Source organism: Oncorhynchus clarkii, chromosome 1 (assembly GCF_045791955.1).
Source record: "Oncorhynchus clarkii lewisi isolate Uvic-CL-2024 chromosome 1, UVic_Ocla_1.0, whole genome shotgun sequence".
In the NCBI taxonomy this organism is placed as follows: domain Eukaryota; kingdom Metazoa; phylum Chordata; class Actinopteri; order Salmoniformes; family Salmonidae; genus Oncorhynchus; species Oncorhynchus clarkii.
Genome location: NC_092147.1, coordinates 45,363,518 through 45,380,791, shown reverse-complemented (window position 1 = coordinate 45,380,791; position 17,274 = coordinate 45,363,518). Strand labels below are relative to the sequence as shown.

The 17,274-nt window shown below is 49.0% G+C and overlaps 1 protein-coding gene across 1 annotated transcript in view; it reads right to left on the bottom strand.

The window, feature by feature from the left end:
• LOC139407868 (neuron navigator 2-like) overlaps positions 1-17,274 on the bottom strand; it is a 115,217-nt gene that overhangs the window by 24,863 nt on the left and 73,080 nt on the right. Inside the window, exons 14-21 of the mRNA XM_071151741.1 lie at positions 16,408-17,077; positions 15,073-15,513; positions 14,675-14,746; positions 13,850-14,010; positions 7,266-7,442; positions 1,934-1,986; positions 1,500-1,523; positions 1,273-1,347 (exon numbers count right to left, since the gene is read on the bottom strand). Of these exons, the coding sequence (XP_071007842.1) occupies positions 1,273-1,347; positions 1,500-1,523; positions 1,934-1,986; positions 7,266-7,442; positions 13,850-14,010; positions 14,675-14,746; positions 15,073-15,513; positions 16,408-17,077 (1,673 nt within the window). The remainder of the gene's footprint in view (positions 1-1,272; positions 1,348-1,499; positions 1,524-1,933; positions 1,987-7,265; positions 7,443-13,849; positions 14,011-14,674; positions 14,747-15,072; positions 15,514-16,407; positions 17,078-17,274) is intronic.

Below are 17,274 nucleotides of genomic sequence, written 5' to 3'. Positions count from 1 at the left end.
GCCCTGTGAGAGCCCAGAGGTTCCAGTCAGATCCCACCTCAGTGAGGTCCTGCTGTATGTTGCTGTCCTCCTTGTGGCCTGCAGGGCTGTAACTCTGGCTACGTCTCAGCCTGGGCTGCAGCTTGCGTCTGGCCTTCCCTCTGGTTGCCTCCTTCCCCAGGGACGGGTAGTGGTTCAGGGGACACCACGTCACCATCACCGGGCTGCTATCCCCCGGACTGGGGCTTTTGGCTGACATGGCTAAAGCGCCTCAGCTCAGGGTGATCCAGGTCCAGTCAGGGACCAGTCTGCCTTTGATAAAGAATGAGTCCGGTAGCAGACAGACGCTGAAGACGGATACTTAGGTGCTTCTGTTCTGATCATCACACAGAGGTATGAGTAAACACATGTTCTGATTCCTATCACAGCCCAGAGCCCGGCCGCCACGGAATATGAGCTGATAGCTTGGCAGAAGAGAAGGCGGGGAACAGATCTGGAGGGTTTCCATCAGACAGAGGGGCTGGTGTTGGGGCATGTGGCAGGCTGGCTGATTCCTCCACTATCAGGCTGTACAGTCTGTCAGGTCCTAGTGCAGGTATGTCTTACAGGGCTGGTAAGGCCAGGGGCTCAGGCCATACTCTAGCAGCCTAACTCGAGTTCTCTTACAAGGAACTACAGCCTTCATACTCCACCCAAGCCCCCCACAGCTGCTCTAGCCTGCTGTGTTGTGAAATCTCTGTTTGTGAGATCACATAACCAGTGTGGATGCGGGCCCGAGGATGTACCATTTCATTAGGCTGTTACTGACGCTGTTTCTGCTGCAGGGCTGTCATGTTTGTTTACATTCAGAGAGCAGATAATGGGGCTGAACGCCTGCTTCCCCTCTCAGACCATTACCCAGTGTCATGTTCAATGTGCAGTAGGAAGCCATGCAAAGGTAAACAAAAACACCACGCGCAATGCTGGAACTCTTTGACTTCTAGGCATTTTAAATTCTGGTAACACGCAACACTAGGACGAATCCATTCCAATGACCACAACCAAGGCATTATATACAGTTAGCAGGGTTTGGGTCAATTCCATTTAAATTCCAGTCAATTCACAACGTACACTGAAAGACCAATTCCAATTCACTTCCGTGCTTTTCAATGAGGAAAATGTGGAATTGGAATTTGGTTTACTTTATGAATTGACCGAAATTGAAATGCAATTGACCCCAACCCTGACAGTTAGTACCAGCGGAACCATGATGCCACAGTGCTTAGCATAGTAACCATTTGCCATCAAACTTACATTAGCACTCAGCTGAGTGGTCAAACCAGACACCTTCTCCTGGGAAGCGTCCAATTCTCTCCGCAGCTTACGAATCTGAGAACAGACAAACAAGGTAATGCTTATCGACAGGAAACATAATATTAGGATATAGAGTATGTCGTACCCAAATAACTTGCTGGCTCATTAACAGTTATGATGTTACAGTCCCAAAGGTAATCAATGGTGGAAGGTAAAGTTGTTCTCACCTCCGACTGAGATTTCTCCTCCGGCTATGAAAAAGAGGAGAGGAGAAGAGAAGAGAGGTTTATGCGGGTCACAGTATGCATGGGATAAGACAGCAAGGCAGACAATCTGAACATATTCAGTTTCCACCTCAGGCTATAAGGATTCACACAAGCAGTTGATTAGCAATGCAACTCGGCAGTCAAGTCAGACACATTGAGATGGCCCCTCTTCCCTTTCACCCATAAAGCTCACTGAGGGCTGGTTTCCCAGACACAGATGAACCCTAGTCCTGAACTAAAAAGCATGCTCAATGAAGAACATCAATTAAAATAACTTTTTATTTTTTAGCCCGGGACTAGGTTTAATCTTTGTCTGGGAAACCAGCCCTAAGTATATTAACATTGGTACTGTGTGTTTGGACAGTGTATCAAACATGAATCAAAGTGTCGCTCACCATGGAGTGGGCAGAGGAAGTGCTGGACACTAGAGACAGAGAGGAGCCGTGGACTGGAGAGAAACAAAAAAACAACACTCAACTCATTCCTCTGGTGACGTCAATCATGGATAATGGCTTCATGCAAGCTGTGATTCATCTCCCCTCGGACGACTTTGGAGACAGGAACGTGCATAAACAGCTCCCCTGGGTGAACATTTACAACAGAGGTGCTGCTCTAGGTGTGTGTGTGTGACTGCGCGTGAGTGCGTGCGTGGCACTGTTATGTTACTGTGACTCGTTCACGTTGTAGCCTACCCTTTAATTGTGCTGATATGGTTTGACATCCACACATCAGCCCCGATATCTAACTGTCTGACTACACTCACATAACCACATGTCCAGACTTAAAATCGCCCCGGTGAGACATACAGTATGACACATTCACACTTTAGCAGCAGTCATCAGCCTATACATCATCATTACGCTTTAGTGAGTGCTGTTACTACACTAACACAGCCTCGCTATATGAGCTGTCTCTCTCTCCATTAATCATAATGGAATGGAACCACAACATCACCGCAGGACTAAAATGACAGCAGGGGGAAGTGCCAAACTTAAAGGTCCAATGCAGCCATTATTATCTCAAATCATTTCTGGGTAACGATGAAGCACCTTACTGTGATTGTTTTCAATTAAAATAGTCAAAAAGAAACAAAAGAGCAATTTCGCAAGCAAGAATTTTGCTCGAACTGTCTGGGGGTGGTCTGAGTAGGTGCAGCAAAACGGAAAACTAGCTGTTATTGGACGAGAGGTTTGGAACTCTTTCTTATTGGTCTATTAACTATACTGAACACAAATATAAATTCAACATGCAACAATTTCAAAGATTTGACTGAGTTACAGTTCATAAGGAAATCAGTCAATTGAAATGAATTCATTAGGCCCTAATCTATGGATTTCAAATGACTCGGCAGGGGTGCAGCCATGGGTGGGCCTGTGAAGGCATAGGCCCAGCCACTGGGGAGCCAGGCCCAGCCACTGGGGAGCCAGGCCCAGCCACTGGGGAGCCAGGCCCAGCCACTGGGGAGCCAGGCCCAGCCACTGGGGAGCCAGGCCCAGCCACTGGGGAGCCAGGCCCACACACTGGGGAGCCAGGCCCAGCCAATCAGAATGAGTTTTTCTCCATAAAAGGGCTTTTCACATACATAAATGCTCCTGGGGCTGCAGGGTAGCCTAGTGGTTAGAGCGTTGGACTAGTAACCGAAAGGTACAAATCTGTCGTTCTGCCCCTGAACAGGCAGTTAACCCACTGTTCCTAGGCCGTCATTGAAAATAAGAATTTGTTCTTAAGTGACTTTTTTTTCCAGCTCATGAAACATGGGACCAACACTTTACATGTGTTTATATTTTTGTTCAGTATAATTTACTGCCTGGTGATGTTACCAGGCAGGCCAAAACAGGCTGTAATTACAGGTGGTCTTTTCAAACAGCTCTTAAACTAAAAGGGTATTATCATATTCACAATATTCCAGTATTTACCCAATCTCAAAGTGTGGAAATGTGTGTGTGTGTATATAATATATATATATATATATATATATAACACAGAGAAATCACGTTTTTGCCTGCACTGGGCCTTTAACTAAATGCTTAGCTGCTTGCCAAGCCTTTGTACAATTATTTAGAGCCCTGAGTGTGTTCTCTAATGTCCCAGAGTCCACTGAAGCGTGTGGATGTATAGTGGGGTAAAATCTTTCCATAACAGTCTGGATTTCCAGGCACTGGTGTCAAAACCATGAAGAGTTACGGGGGTTACAAGCTCAAGGAAACCCATGAAGAGTTACGGGGGTCAGCTAGTTACAGATAGTGACATTTAGCCCAGGTACACACTTAGTTGCCAGTTTATTAGGTACACCCATATAGTACCGGGTCGCATCCCTCTTTGCCTACAGAACAGCTTGAATTCTTTGGGGCGTGGAAACATTGCTCAGTTGGTATCAAGGGACCTATTGTGTGCCAGGAAAACATTCCCCACACCATTACACCACCACCACCAGCCTGTACAGTTGACAGCAGGCAGGATGGGGACATGGACTCTTGCTGCTTACGCCAAATCCTGACTTTGCGGACGCAACAGGAACCGGGATTCGTCGGACCAGGCAATGTTTTTCCATTCTCAACTGTCCAGTGTCGGTGATCGCTTGCCCACAGTAGCCGCTTCTTCTTGTTTTAGCCGATAGGAGTGGAACCCAGTGTGGTCGTCTGCTGCAATAGCTCCTCCATGACAAGGACAGACAAGTTTTGCGTTCCAAGATTCAGTTCTGCACACCACTGTTGTACTGCGCTGTTATTTACCTGTTATTTACCTGTTATTTTACCTGCACACCTGTTAGCTTGCACGATTCTTGCCATTCACCTTTGACCTCTCCTCAATGAGCTGCTTTCACCCACAGGACTACCGCTGACTGGATGTTTTTTGTTTGTCGCCCCATTCTCGGTAAATCCTAGACACTGTCGTCCGTGAAAAGCACAGGAGGCAATCCGTTTCTGAGATACTGGAACTGGCGAGCCCGGCACCGAAGATCTTACAAGGCTGAAAGTCACTTAGGTCACGCGTTTTGGCTCTTCTAACGTTCAATCAAACAGTAACTGAATGCTTCGATGCCTGTCTGCCTGCTTTATACAGCAAGCCGCGGCCGCGTGAACCATTTTCGTGAACGGGGTGGTGTACCTAATAAACTGTATAGCATTGCAGTAGGCCTATACAGTGCCTTCGGGAAAGTATTCAGACCCCTTGACTTTTTCCACATTTTGCTACCTTACAGCCTTATTCTAAAATGGATTAAATTACAAAGAAATCCTCAGCAATCTACACACAATAACCCATCATACATTTTTGCTAATTTATTACAAATAAAGAACAGAAATACGTTATTTACATAAATATAAAGACCCTTTGCTATTAACCTCGAAATTACTCAGGTGCATCCTGTTTCCATTGATCATCCTTGATGCTTACTCCCGCTCCTCGGTGCTCTACGTCGCTATTTGTCTAATCATTACGCACACCTGCCACCATTGTTACCTGCACCTCATGACACTCCCCTGGACTCCATTACCTTCCTGATTACCTCCCCTATATCTGTCACTCCCCTTGGTTCTTTTCTGAGGCAATATTGACTCTGTTTCTGTCTGTACACTTTTCGTGTTTCTTGTTTGGTACTATGTTATTTTTATTATAAAATGTGCACTCCCTGTACTTGCTTCCCGACTCCCAGCGTACACGTTATAGAATAATGCCTCCCCAAGGGGAAGCAGCAGCAGGGATTATATATATATTTTTTATTGATTTCGTCGACTCCCGCGCATTCACTATACTTGCTTCCTGACTCCCAGCATACACGTTACACTTGAGGTATTTCTACAACTTGATTGGAGTCCCCCTGTGGTAAATTCAATTGATTGGACATGATTTGGAAAGGCACACACCTATCTATATAAGGTCCCACAGTTGACAGTGCAAGTCAGAGCAAAAAAACAAACCATGAGGTCGAAGGAATTGTTCATAGAGCTCCGAGACAGGATTGTGTCGAGGCACAGATCTGGGGAAGGGTACCAAAACATTCCTGCAGCATTGAAGGTACCCAAGAACACAGTGGCCTCCATCATTCTTAAAGGGAATAAGTTTGGAACCACCCAGACTCTTCCTAGAGCAGGCCACCCAGCAAAACATGAACATGATGGTCACTCTGACAGAGTTCCAGAGTTCCTCTGTGGAGATGGGTGAACCTTCCAGAAGGACAACCATCTCTGCAGCACTCCACCAATCAGGCCTTTATGGTAAAGCGGCCAGACGGAAGCCACTCCTCAGTAAAAGGTACATGACAGCCCACTTGGAGTTTTCCAAAAGGCACCTAAAGACTCTCAAACCATGAGAAACTAGATTCTCTGGTCTGATGAAACCAAGATTCAACTCCTTGGCCTGAATGCCAAGCGTCACATCTGGAGGAAACCTGGCACCATCCCTACGGTGAAGCATGGTTCTGATAGCATCATGCTGTGGGGGTGTTTTTCAGCGGCAGGGACTGGGAGACTAGTCAGGATCGAGGTAAAGATGAACGAAGAGATCCTTGATGAAAACCTGCTCCAGAGTGCACAGGACCTCAGACTGGGGTGAAGGTTCACCTTCCAACAGGACAATGACCCTAAGCATACAGCCAAGACAACGCAGGAGTGGATTCATGACAAGTCTCTGAATGTCCTTGAGTGGCCCAGCCAGAGCGCGGACTTGAACCCAATCGAACAATGAGGGCCTTCTACACCTTCAGAGAAGGGCTAAGGATTTATATAATAATTCAAATAATAATAATTCTAATTACATTATTCTTTTCAATGATGTTCTGATTCAATCTTTTCAGTTTTTGTTGGAATGGGTTAACAATTAAGTGAAAAGAATATCCAATCAGGATTTTTCTTTAGTGGTCTCAGGAAGAAATTACGAGTCCTCACTGTCCTAGAACGAGTCAAGACAGAGTACAAATGCATCAGACTCTGAGACAAGACCGAGACGCTCAAAATGTGGTCTCGAGACTGGACACGAGACCTACAACACTGATATGTATACTGTTACTGGAGCAGGGATTTCCCCATGTTTACTCTATAATCTGTGATCTCCTGTCAGGAGGCTGGTGTTGAGTCAGATGCCTGTCTGCGATGGGGGGAGGAGAGGAGATACTTATCAGCCTTTCTCCTCCTCCTCCTCACCCTGGCCTGCATGCCACAACACCAACCAAGAACCTGGCATCATAGAGGGATCAGCTAAAGTGAGAGCCTCAGGACAAGCACAAACCACAAGAGCAACAAGCCATTCAGAGCCAAAGAAGTGCAGTCAATCATCAAACCTCAGTCTATGTACATTTCGCAAATCGAACAAAGTGCTTCTTTCTATTTCCCAATTCAACTGTAGATGTGTGGAAAGTCAACACAGGTTCCAAAAGACACTGGCACACTAAATGTAATGAATGATTTCACTGGTGATTTAAGTGGTTGGTTGAACAAGCATGTCGATTCAATAAATATTAATTTTGTAAGAAAAATATGAATCTTTCACTAGCGTCCTGTAAAGAATGAAAGCTTTCAAAAAATTATCTTAGTTAAAGCAAACGCTTGATTTTCTAAGGGAGTTATAATCCATTCAGAAGTAAAATGATAGTTCCGTCATGCATGTGGAGTGTCAAAAACAACCCTCTGAAAAAACTTGAATAAACAAAAAATGACTTGACCCGTATTTCTCTGAGGCCATGTGTGAGAGCAGATACTGTAGGTAGAAGAGTGTGTCAGTCTGTCTTACCCTCCTCTAGTCCATCCCTGAAGGACCCAGAGCTGCTCATGGTGCGACTCTTCTCCTCCAGAGACATGGACGAGTTCCTCAGGCGTTCACTGTACGGGTCATACGGCCCTTCCTGATTGGCCAGGCCGCTTCGGAGGTTGGCCAGGTTGATCTGTGCAGCTGTGGTAGGGCTGCCTGCTGGGACACATCCGTTACGTAACACAGGTCAAAGGTTATCTTAAAAACAGACATGGGCAGAGGGCATTGATTAGACATCTTTGCTTGCTGTCTGTTTCTCTTCACTCCAAGTGGAAAGTAAGAGTGAAATACAACATTTAAGTGATAATGCCAGAGCCGTGCAAACCGTGCCAATATGTCCTCCAAACACCGGCTTCGAGGGTATTATCACTTTTGTACAACGGGTTACCAACATATTCAAATAATGATTGGCATATTTTCATTAAAAACTTTATTTTAATGAATTTATTCATACTATTTCATGCTGACACAAATCTAGGGTTGCTACCCAAGCCGGCTGGTCATTCGTTCTATCGGTTCGGTTACTAGAGACTCGGCGACCCAGTCATTCAGTCTTTTTGTTCTGTATCTGTCATGTACTGTCATGTTGTGTCTTGTCTCTGTCCTTTCCCTTCACCCTGTCTCCCTCTGCTGGTCGTTGTTAGGTTACCTTTTCTCCCCCGCTTTCCCCCAGCTGTTCCTTGTCTCCTCTGACTACCCATTCACCCCGTTTCCCACCTGTTCCCTTTTTCCCTCTGATTAGGTCCCTATATCTCTCTCTGTTTCTGTTCCTGTCCTTGTCGGATTCTTGTTTGTTGTGTTTCATGCCTGAGCCAGACTATCGTCATGTTTGCTGTAACCTTGTCCTGTCCTGTCGGAATCTGCCGGTCTATCTGAGCCTACCTATGTTTGGTTATTAAAGAAGCTCTGTTTAAGTTAGTTCGCTTTTGGGTCCTCATTCACTCACTCTAACAGAAGAATCCGACCAGGAATGGACCCAGCGACTTCGGATCCTCTCCACTCAGCCGTCGAGATCCAGGGAGCGATGCTAGGCAGACACGAGCAGGAATTGTCTGCTGCTCGACATGCCGTTGAGACCCTGGCCACCCAAGTCTCCAACCTCACAGAACAGGTTCACCATCTCCGCCTCGATCCACCGGCCACTTCCAGGGCTTTCGAATCTCCGGAGCCCAGAATCAATAACCCGCCGTGTTACTCTGGGGAGCCCACTGAATGCCGCTCGTTCCTCACCCAGTGTGATATTGTGTTTTCTCTCCAGCCCAACACTTACTCCAGGAGCACTGCTCGTGTCGCCTACGTCATATCTCTCCTCATTGGACGGGCTCGTGAGTGGGGCACGGCAATCTGGGAGGCAAGGGCTGAGTGTACTAACCAGTATCAGGACTTTAAGGAGGAGATGATACGGGTTTTTGATCGATCTGTTTTTGGGGAGGAGGCTTCCAGGGCCCTGTCTTCCCTATGTCAAGGTAATCGATCCATAACAGACTACTCTATTGAGTTTCGCACTCTTGCTGCCTCCAGTGGCTGGAACGAGCCGGCTTTGCTCGCTCGTTTTCTGGAGGGTCTCCGCGCAGAGGTAAAGGATGAGATTCTCTCCCGGGAGGTCCCTTCCAGCGTGGATTCCCTGATTGAACTCGCTATTCGCATTGAGCGACGGGTTGATCTTCGTCACCGAGCTCGTGGAAAGGAGCTCGCGTTCTCCGTTGCCCCCCTCTCCGCATCACTACCATCTTCCTCTGCCGGCTCGGGAGCTGAGCCTATGCAGCTGGGAGGTATCCGCATCTCGACTAAGGAGAGGGAACGGAGAATCACCAACCGCCTCTGTCTCTATTGCGGTTCTGCTGGTCATTTTGTCACTTCATGTCCAGTAAAAGCCAGAGCTCATCAGTAAGCGGAGGGCTACTGGTGAGCGCTACTACTCCTGTCTCTCCTTCAAGATCCTGCACTACCTTGTCGGTCCATCTACGCTGGACCGGTTCGTCAGCTTCCTGCAGTGCCTTAATAGACTCTGGGGCGGAGGGCTGTTTTATGGACGAGACCTGGGCTCGGGAACATGACATTCCTCTCAGACAGTTAAGGGAGTCCACGGCCTTGTTCGCCCTGGATGGTAGTCCTCTCCCCAGGATTCAGCGTGAGACGCTACCTTTAACCCTCACTGTTTCTGGTAATCATAGCGAAACCATTTCTTTTTTGATTTTTCGTTCACCTTTTACACCTGTTGTTTTGGGCCATCCCTGGCTAGTTTGTCATAATCCTTCCATTAATTGGTCTAGTAATTCTATCCTCTCCTGGAACGTCTCTTGTCATGTGAAATGTTTAATGTCTGCTATCCCTCCTGTTTCCTCTGTCTCTTCTTCACAGGAGGAGCCTGGTGATTTGACAGGGGTGCCGGAGGAATATCACGATCTGCGCACGGTGTTCAGTCGGTCCAGGGCCACCTCTCTTCCTCCACACCGGTCGTATGATTGTAGTATTGATCTCCTTCCGGGAACCACTCCCCCCCGGGGTAGACTATACTCTCTGTCGGCTCCCGAACGTAAGGCTCTCGAGGATTATTTGTCTGTAGCTCTTGACGCCGGTACCATAGTCCCCTCCTCCTCTCCCGCCGGAGCGGGGGTTTTTTTTGTCAAGAAGAAGGACGGGTCTCTGCGCCCCTGCATAGATTATCGAGGGCTGAATGACATAACAGTTAAGAATCGTTATCCGCTTCCTCTTATGTCTTCAGCCTTCGAGATCCTGCAGGGAGCCAGGTTTTTCACTAAGTTGGACCTTCGTAACGCTTACCATCTCGTGCGCATCAGGGAGGGGGACGAGTGGAAGACGGCGTTTAACACTCCGTTAGGGCACTTTGAATACCGGGTTCTTCCTTTCGGCCTCGCTAACGCTCCAGCTGTCTTTCAGGCATTAGTCAATGATGTCCTGAGAGACATGCTGAACATCTTTGTTTTCGTTTACCTTGACGATATCCTGATTTTTTCACCGTCACTCCAGATTCATCTTCAGCACGTTCGACGTGTCCTCCAGCGCCTTTTAGAGAATTGTCTTTTTGTGAAGGCTGAGAAGTGCACTTTTCATGCCCCCTCCGTCACATTTCTCGGTTCTGTTATTTCCGCTGAAGGCATTAAGATGGATCCCGCTAAGGTCCAAGCTGTCATTGATTGGCCCGCCCCTAAGTCACGCGTCGAGCTGCAGCGCTTTCTCGGCTTCGCGAACTTCTATCGTCGTTTCATCCGTAATTTCGGTCAGGTGGCAGCTCCTCTCACAGCCCTTACTTCTGTCAAGACGTGCTTTAAGTGGTCCGTTTCCGCCCAGGGAGCTTTTGATCTCCTCAAGAATCGTTTTACATCCGCTCCTATCCTTGTTACACCTGACGTCTCTAGACAGTTCGTTGTCGAGGTTGACGCGTCAGAGGTGGGCGTGGGAGCCATTCTTTCTCAGCGCTCCCTCTCTGACGACAAGGTCCACCCATGCGCGTATTTTTCTCATCGCCTGTCGCCGTCGGAACGTAACTATGATGTGGGAAACCGCGAACTGCTCGCCATCCGGTTAGCCCTAGGCGAATGGCGACAGTGGTTGGAGGGGGCGACCGTTCCTTTTGTCGTTTGGACTGACCATAGGAACCTTGAGTACATCCGTTCTGCCAAACGACTTAATGCGCGTCAGGCGCGTTGGGCGCTGTTTTTCGCTCGTTTCGAGTTCGTGATTTCTTATCGTCCGGGCTCTAAGAACACCAAGCCTGATGCTTTATCTCGTCTCTTCAGTTCTTCAGTAGCCTCCACTGACCCCGAGGGGATTCTCCCTGAGGGGCGTGTTGTCGGGTTGACTGTCTGGGGAATTGAGAGGCAGGTAAAGCAAGCGCTCACTCACACTCCGTCGCCGCGCGCTTGTCCGAGGAACCTTCTTTTCGTTCCCGTTCCTACTCGTCTGGCCGTTCGTCAGTGGGCTCACTCTGCCAAGTTAGCCGGCCACCCTGGCGTTCGGGGTACGCTTGCTTCCATTCGCCAGCGTTTTTGGTGGCCCACCCGGGAGCATGACACGCGTCGTTTCGTGGCTGCTTGTTCGGTCTGCGCGCAGACTAAGTGCGGTAACTCCCCTCCTGCCGGCCGTCTCAGGCCGCTTCCCATTCCCTCTCGACCGTGGTCTCACATCGCCTTAGATTTTGTCACCGGACTGCCTTCGTCAGCGGGGAAGACTGTTATTCTTACGGTTGTCGATAGGTTCTCTAAGGCGGCTCATTTCATTCCCCTTGCTAAGCTTCCTTCTGCTAAAGAGACGGCACAAATCATCATCGAGAATGTTTTCAGAATTCATGGCCTTCCGTCAGACGTCGTTTCGGACAGAGGTCCGCAATTCACGTCTCAATTTTGGAGGGAGTTTTGCCGTTTGATTGGGGCTTCCGTCAGTCTCTCTTCCGGCTTTCACCCCCAGTCTAACGGTCAAGCAGAACGGGCCAATCAGACTATTGGTCGCATCTTACGCAGTCTTTCTTTTCGCAACCCTGCGTCTTGGTCAGAACAGCTCCCCTGGGCAGAATACGCCCACAACTCGCTTCCTTCGTCTGCGACCGGGCTATCTCCTTTTCAGAGTAGCCTCGGGTACCAGCCTCCGCTGTTCTCATCTCAGTTCGCCGAGTCCAGCGTCCCCTCCGCTCAGGCTTTTGTCCAACGTTGCGAGCGCACCTGGAAGAGGGTCAGGTCTGCACTTTGCCGTTATAGGACGCAGACTGTGAGGGCTGCTAATAAGCGTAGAACTAAGAGTCCTAGATATTGTCGCGGTCAGAGAGTTTGGCTCTCCACTCAGAACCTTCCCCTTAAGACGGCTTCTCGCAAGTTGACCCCGCGGTTCATTGGTCCGTTCCGTATTTCTCGGGTCATTAATCCTGTCGCAGTTCGACTTCTTCTTCCGCGATACCTTCGTCGCGTCCACCCGGTCTTCCATGTCTCCTGTATTAAGCCCGTTCTTCGCGCCCCCGCTCGTCTTCCCCCCCCCCCCCCCCCCCCCATCCTTGTCGAGGGCGCACCCATCTACAGGGTCCGCAGGATTTTGGACATGCGTCCTCGGGGCCGTGGTCACCAGTACCTCGTTGATTGGGAGGGGTACGGTCCTGAGGAGAGGAGTTGGGTTCCCTCTCGGGACGTGCTGGACCGTGCGCTGATCGAGGATTTCCTCCGTTGCCGCCAGGTTTCCTCCTCGAGTGCGCCAGGAGGCGCTCGGTGAGTGGGGGGGTACTGTCATGTACTGTCATGTTGTGTCTTGTCTCTGTCCTTTCCCTTCACCCTGTCTCCCTCTGCTGGTCGTTGTTAGGTTACCTTTTCTCCCCCGCTTTCCCCCAGCTGTTCCTTGTCTCCTCTGACTACCCATTCACCCCGTTTCCCACCTGTTCCCTTTTTCCCTCTGATTAGGTCCCTATATCTCTCTCTGTTTCTGTTCCTGTCCTTGTCGGATTCTTGTTTGTTGTGTTTCATGCCTGAGCCAGACTATCGTCATGTTTGCTGTAACCTTGTCCTGTCCTGTCGGAATCTGCCGGTCTATCTGAGCCTACCTATGTTTGGTTATTAAAGAAGCTCTGTTTAAGTTAGTTCGCTTTTGGGTCCTCATTCACTCACTCTAACAGTATCTATTCGTTCATTCTAAATGTTCCATTGCCATACTGGGTGGCAATGTTCTTATCCCTTGCTTGCTAGCTAGCCAACTAATGCTAACTTACAGTTACTTCAAAAAAGTGCAGCCAGAGTAACAGCAAAGTAGCCGCATTTGTTTAAGCTGTTTTCTAGTGACATTTACTTGGATACATCGATAACAATGAGCTAATGAGGTGCGATCTTCGCTTGGCATAGAAAATGTGCTCACTCATCAGGACACTGTTGTTGTTCAGAGGAACTAGCCAACAACACAGTTAACACAATCACTTCAAACTGAAGCCGGAAAGACTGCAAACTAGCTGCGCTTCATTTAGTTGTACCTTTTTTCATTGAAATTTCTTTGTATATATCCATACAAATGAAGCCAGCTGACTCATGACTTGGCTGAGAAACGCAGCCTGTCTGTCTCATTCCGTCTCCTGACACGTTCATTACTATGGGACAGCTGGAGATCGAATTTGAATATTGAAACAATGTTGCAAACATTGCAGAGACAGACAAGGTTTATTCAAATCTCAGCTTTTGAAAACAAAATGTTAGTCAAAAAGAAATGTGAGATAATGTCTGGATGATTTTTATAGAGGAGATCATGTTTATAAATTGCTTGGCTGGGCTGAAGAGACAGTGGATTGCACAGTCAGATGGAACAGAGTAAATAGGCATTTTAACATAGATTTAGCTGGTGGCAACTGGAATGCGGTTTAACCAATCAGCATTCAGGATTAGACCAACCCGTTGTATAAAATAGATATAATCACTACTACTTTTCCTTACGTCACCACTAATATCACTGTAGTCTCTTGAAAGAGACAAAACATTAAGCCAGCATGCACACAATATTTAGTTCTGGGTGCAGAGATGACTATCACTGCTCCTGCAATGATTATCATAGCGATGAGTAGAGAGGGTTGAGGCTACACCTACCAAGCTGGGAGAAGTTGAAGCGGGCTCCGGAGGGTGAGGTGAGGCTGGAAGCGGGGGAGAAGGGGGAGCTGCCGGCAGACTCCTGAAGACCTCCTGCAGAGTGGGAACGCAGCCAGTCCCGGGGGTCGTCATGACTACGCAGCTGGGGCAGGTGGCCGTACCTTGAGAGAGATGGGAGATGCTGAAAAGCCACCTCACATCCACATCTATGTGTGAATGTTGCAAGTCACTAGCTGCACAGATATAATGACCTAGGTTGTTGATGGACAGGGAGCCACGTGGATAACGTCAAGGCTGTCTGATAATGTGCATCTAGTACAATCACAAATCACAGGTGGAAGTTGCACGTCAATGTACCTTCATGAAAACAATGTTTAAGTGCCTGTTTTTGTGTCTATTTTTTTTCCTGAGTAAAAATCTCATGGAAATGGTGATTTACAGAGAAGTGTTTTGGGAGTTCTGCCCTTGTTAAAGTAAAAGAAAACTGGTGTAATATGCATCTAATCACAGGGCCAATTCCTGTGTTGGTGAAGGTAGGTGTGTTGTCATTCTGAACATATAGAGACAGGAGACAGCTTCAGCTAACTGATCTCTTATCTATAGAAGCATCACAGCTGCTGTGTCCTATATGCTTTGATGTACATCTCAAGATTAGGCCTCAGACTACAGGCCTGCCCTTCCTAGTTCAGCCAGAAGATGGCGCTGTGCATGCGGTGAAAGAGATGCAGGCAGTGAAAACGCTCACTTCACTTCACAACACAGGACACCACACACAGGCAGCTGTTTCACTATAAAGCAAGCCTAGCTCCATATAGACACATTTACCTGTCCTGTTTCCGGGGTAAAGTGTTTCTGCTGAATTTGGGACTAGCTGAGGGAGAGGAGAGGGGGCTAAGACTAGGGGGTAGGGAGAAGGGGGTTAGGGGGTAGGGGTAGACAAAACAGAGAGAGGAGCAGCACCAAGAGAAGGGGGAAAACAGAGAGATCATCAGTCATGATAGAATCCATGCTTTCATCCCACCAACACCTGCTAGGAGTCAGTCTCCTATCATCTCCTTTATCATCAATATGGCCAGTCAAACACTTCTGTTAACCCTCATGCACACAACAGTTTAAAGGTCGAGATACAAAGGGAGAAAAAGGGAGGGGAGTTTGTAGTAGATATACAAACACATAGCCACACCTGGCCGTTCCTGGAACCCCCCCCCCCCCCCCGCTCCTACCTTTCTGAGATTCCCGTTTTGATGCCGTTGTTCCTGACGCAGGCTGGCAGTGTGTCGTGACCATGTCCGTGGTGTCCGTGGCCACCGCTGCCCAGGGACACGTCGATGGACTCGCTGCTGGTGGCAAGGCTGCTGAGGGAGGGGTAGCCGGGGCTCAGGGTGTCCCTGCTCAGGGTGCTACTCCAGGCCAGGCTGTGGGAAGGGGTGGACAGGGCCGAGCCGGGGCTGGAAGCCAGGGGGGAGAGGGAATGGGCCTCAACACCCAGACGACCTCCACCCCCATACAGAGGGCTACTGCCCCCGCTACTGGCCGAGGGAGAGTCCAGAGCGCCGCCCTGCTGGCCAGAGTTGGCGTGGGGGTTGGAGATGACGGTGGAGTTCTTCATGTTCTCTGCGGTGGTGACTGGAGCCTGCTGCTTAGCCTGCTTGCCTCCGAACAGTCTGGATGGCACGGGAGAGGGGAGAGGAGGGACAGGGGAATTATATGTGGTACATGGGTTTTAAGTAGAGAATTGTTGAAGGAATTTGTCATGAAAATGCTGGTTAACGCAAAGAGAAGCGAAACAAATACATATCATAACGTTGCCACGGGAACACAATACCTACTTCATGGCATAACCATATGATCACAAGAAAATTTAATCTCTCTCTCTGTTCACACGGACGCCGTTTTGGGCGTCCGTGTGAACAGCTATCATACATCTTCTACCGTGGCTTTTAATCAACAGGTCATTTATATGAATTAAAGCAGGATGTAAAGCGTGTGCCACATTTGTTTTGACAACATTAAATCAACAAGGTTTAAATGAGAAGGGAGACTCTCAGACCACTGAGGGAAAACAGCTGCTCTCTTTTCTCATTACCTCATCAGGCGATTAGTCAGATAAGTCCAAGCACCAGCAGCATCAGTTAAAGCAACACCAGGCAGCCCAGTCCTGGGTTTGAGCTAGAGAAAACACTGGCCTCTCAGTCTGGGCCGTGTCACCCTGCTTTTAATGAGCAGTGATAGGCCATTATTTCACAGGCCACAAGGGAAGAGAGGCCCTCTAGCTGCCTAGTGATAAAACAAGCCTTTTGGTTTATGGTAAAAAAAAGTCCCCTGATAAGGGCTCTAAATGTTCTTCAATGCCGATATGATGATTATCCCAACTCAAATCTGTTTGCACTGTGCCTGAATACATCGCCCCTTGAAACACAAGCAGGATGGTGTGGTAGTGCTGTCAGGGCTGGAGGGAAGGAACTATCAGACTCATCGACAGTCAGTGTAAGACAGACCCTGATATATGGGGGTAGGTGGACTTTAAGTAGACTGTAGTATGGAGGTGATGGGCTCACCTGCGCAGAGTAGGGGAGGAGATGTCTGGGTACTTTCCCCCTGGCTGCCTGGCTCCCTGAGGGGGTAGAGTTGCTGAGCCCTGGGCCATGGGATTGGCTTCAGAGGACACCCCCTTCTCCTTGTCTGTCTGGTTAGATCCAGAGCCAGGCAGAGGGATGCCACCGGCGCTAGGCTTGGGGACTTGGCTGCGGCTTTTGGGGCCGTGGTGCGTGTTGGACCTGGAGCTGAGGTTGGACTCGATGCTGGTGCTGGAGGAGCGGTTGGCGCTGCGAACCCCGCCAGAGGCTCTGCTGGGCCGGGGGAGGCTGCGGTACTGCAGGGTGGAGTGGGAGCTCACAGGCAGGTAGCCATCATCCACACTGGCCTGGCGACCAAGACCCCGACCCCCGTGGAGCTGCACTGATTTGGGGATCTTCCCCAGGGTGGCAGAGCCACCGGTGATGGTGACTCCGCTGGCTGTCACCATGGTCATACCTCCTCCTGCGTGCTTCTTGAAGCCAAACGTGTTGGTGGTGGGGGTGCGGCTGGAGCTGGAGGTGGAGGGGGTCTTCTTGGCTTCGTCTCCACTGCTGCGGCCCGTGTCTGATGGGGAGCGCTGCATACTGCTGTTGGCCCGGGGCGAGAGATGATGCTGGCCCTTCTCAGACACCTTGGTGTCGTCCGTTTTACCTGTGGGTGGAGACATGACACAGTCTGTCAACCATGGACCAAGCACATTCACTCAGCAGTGCAGTTATACAGTAGCATCAGACATCCTGCTGAGTTCCAACACGTTTCAACTCAAAGGCCTCTCTATCTACCACTTCAATAATAAAAAGGTAAGAGATCACGTCTTCAGAACAGTTCTCCGGAGAATGGTTTCATCA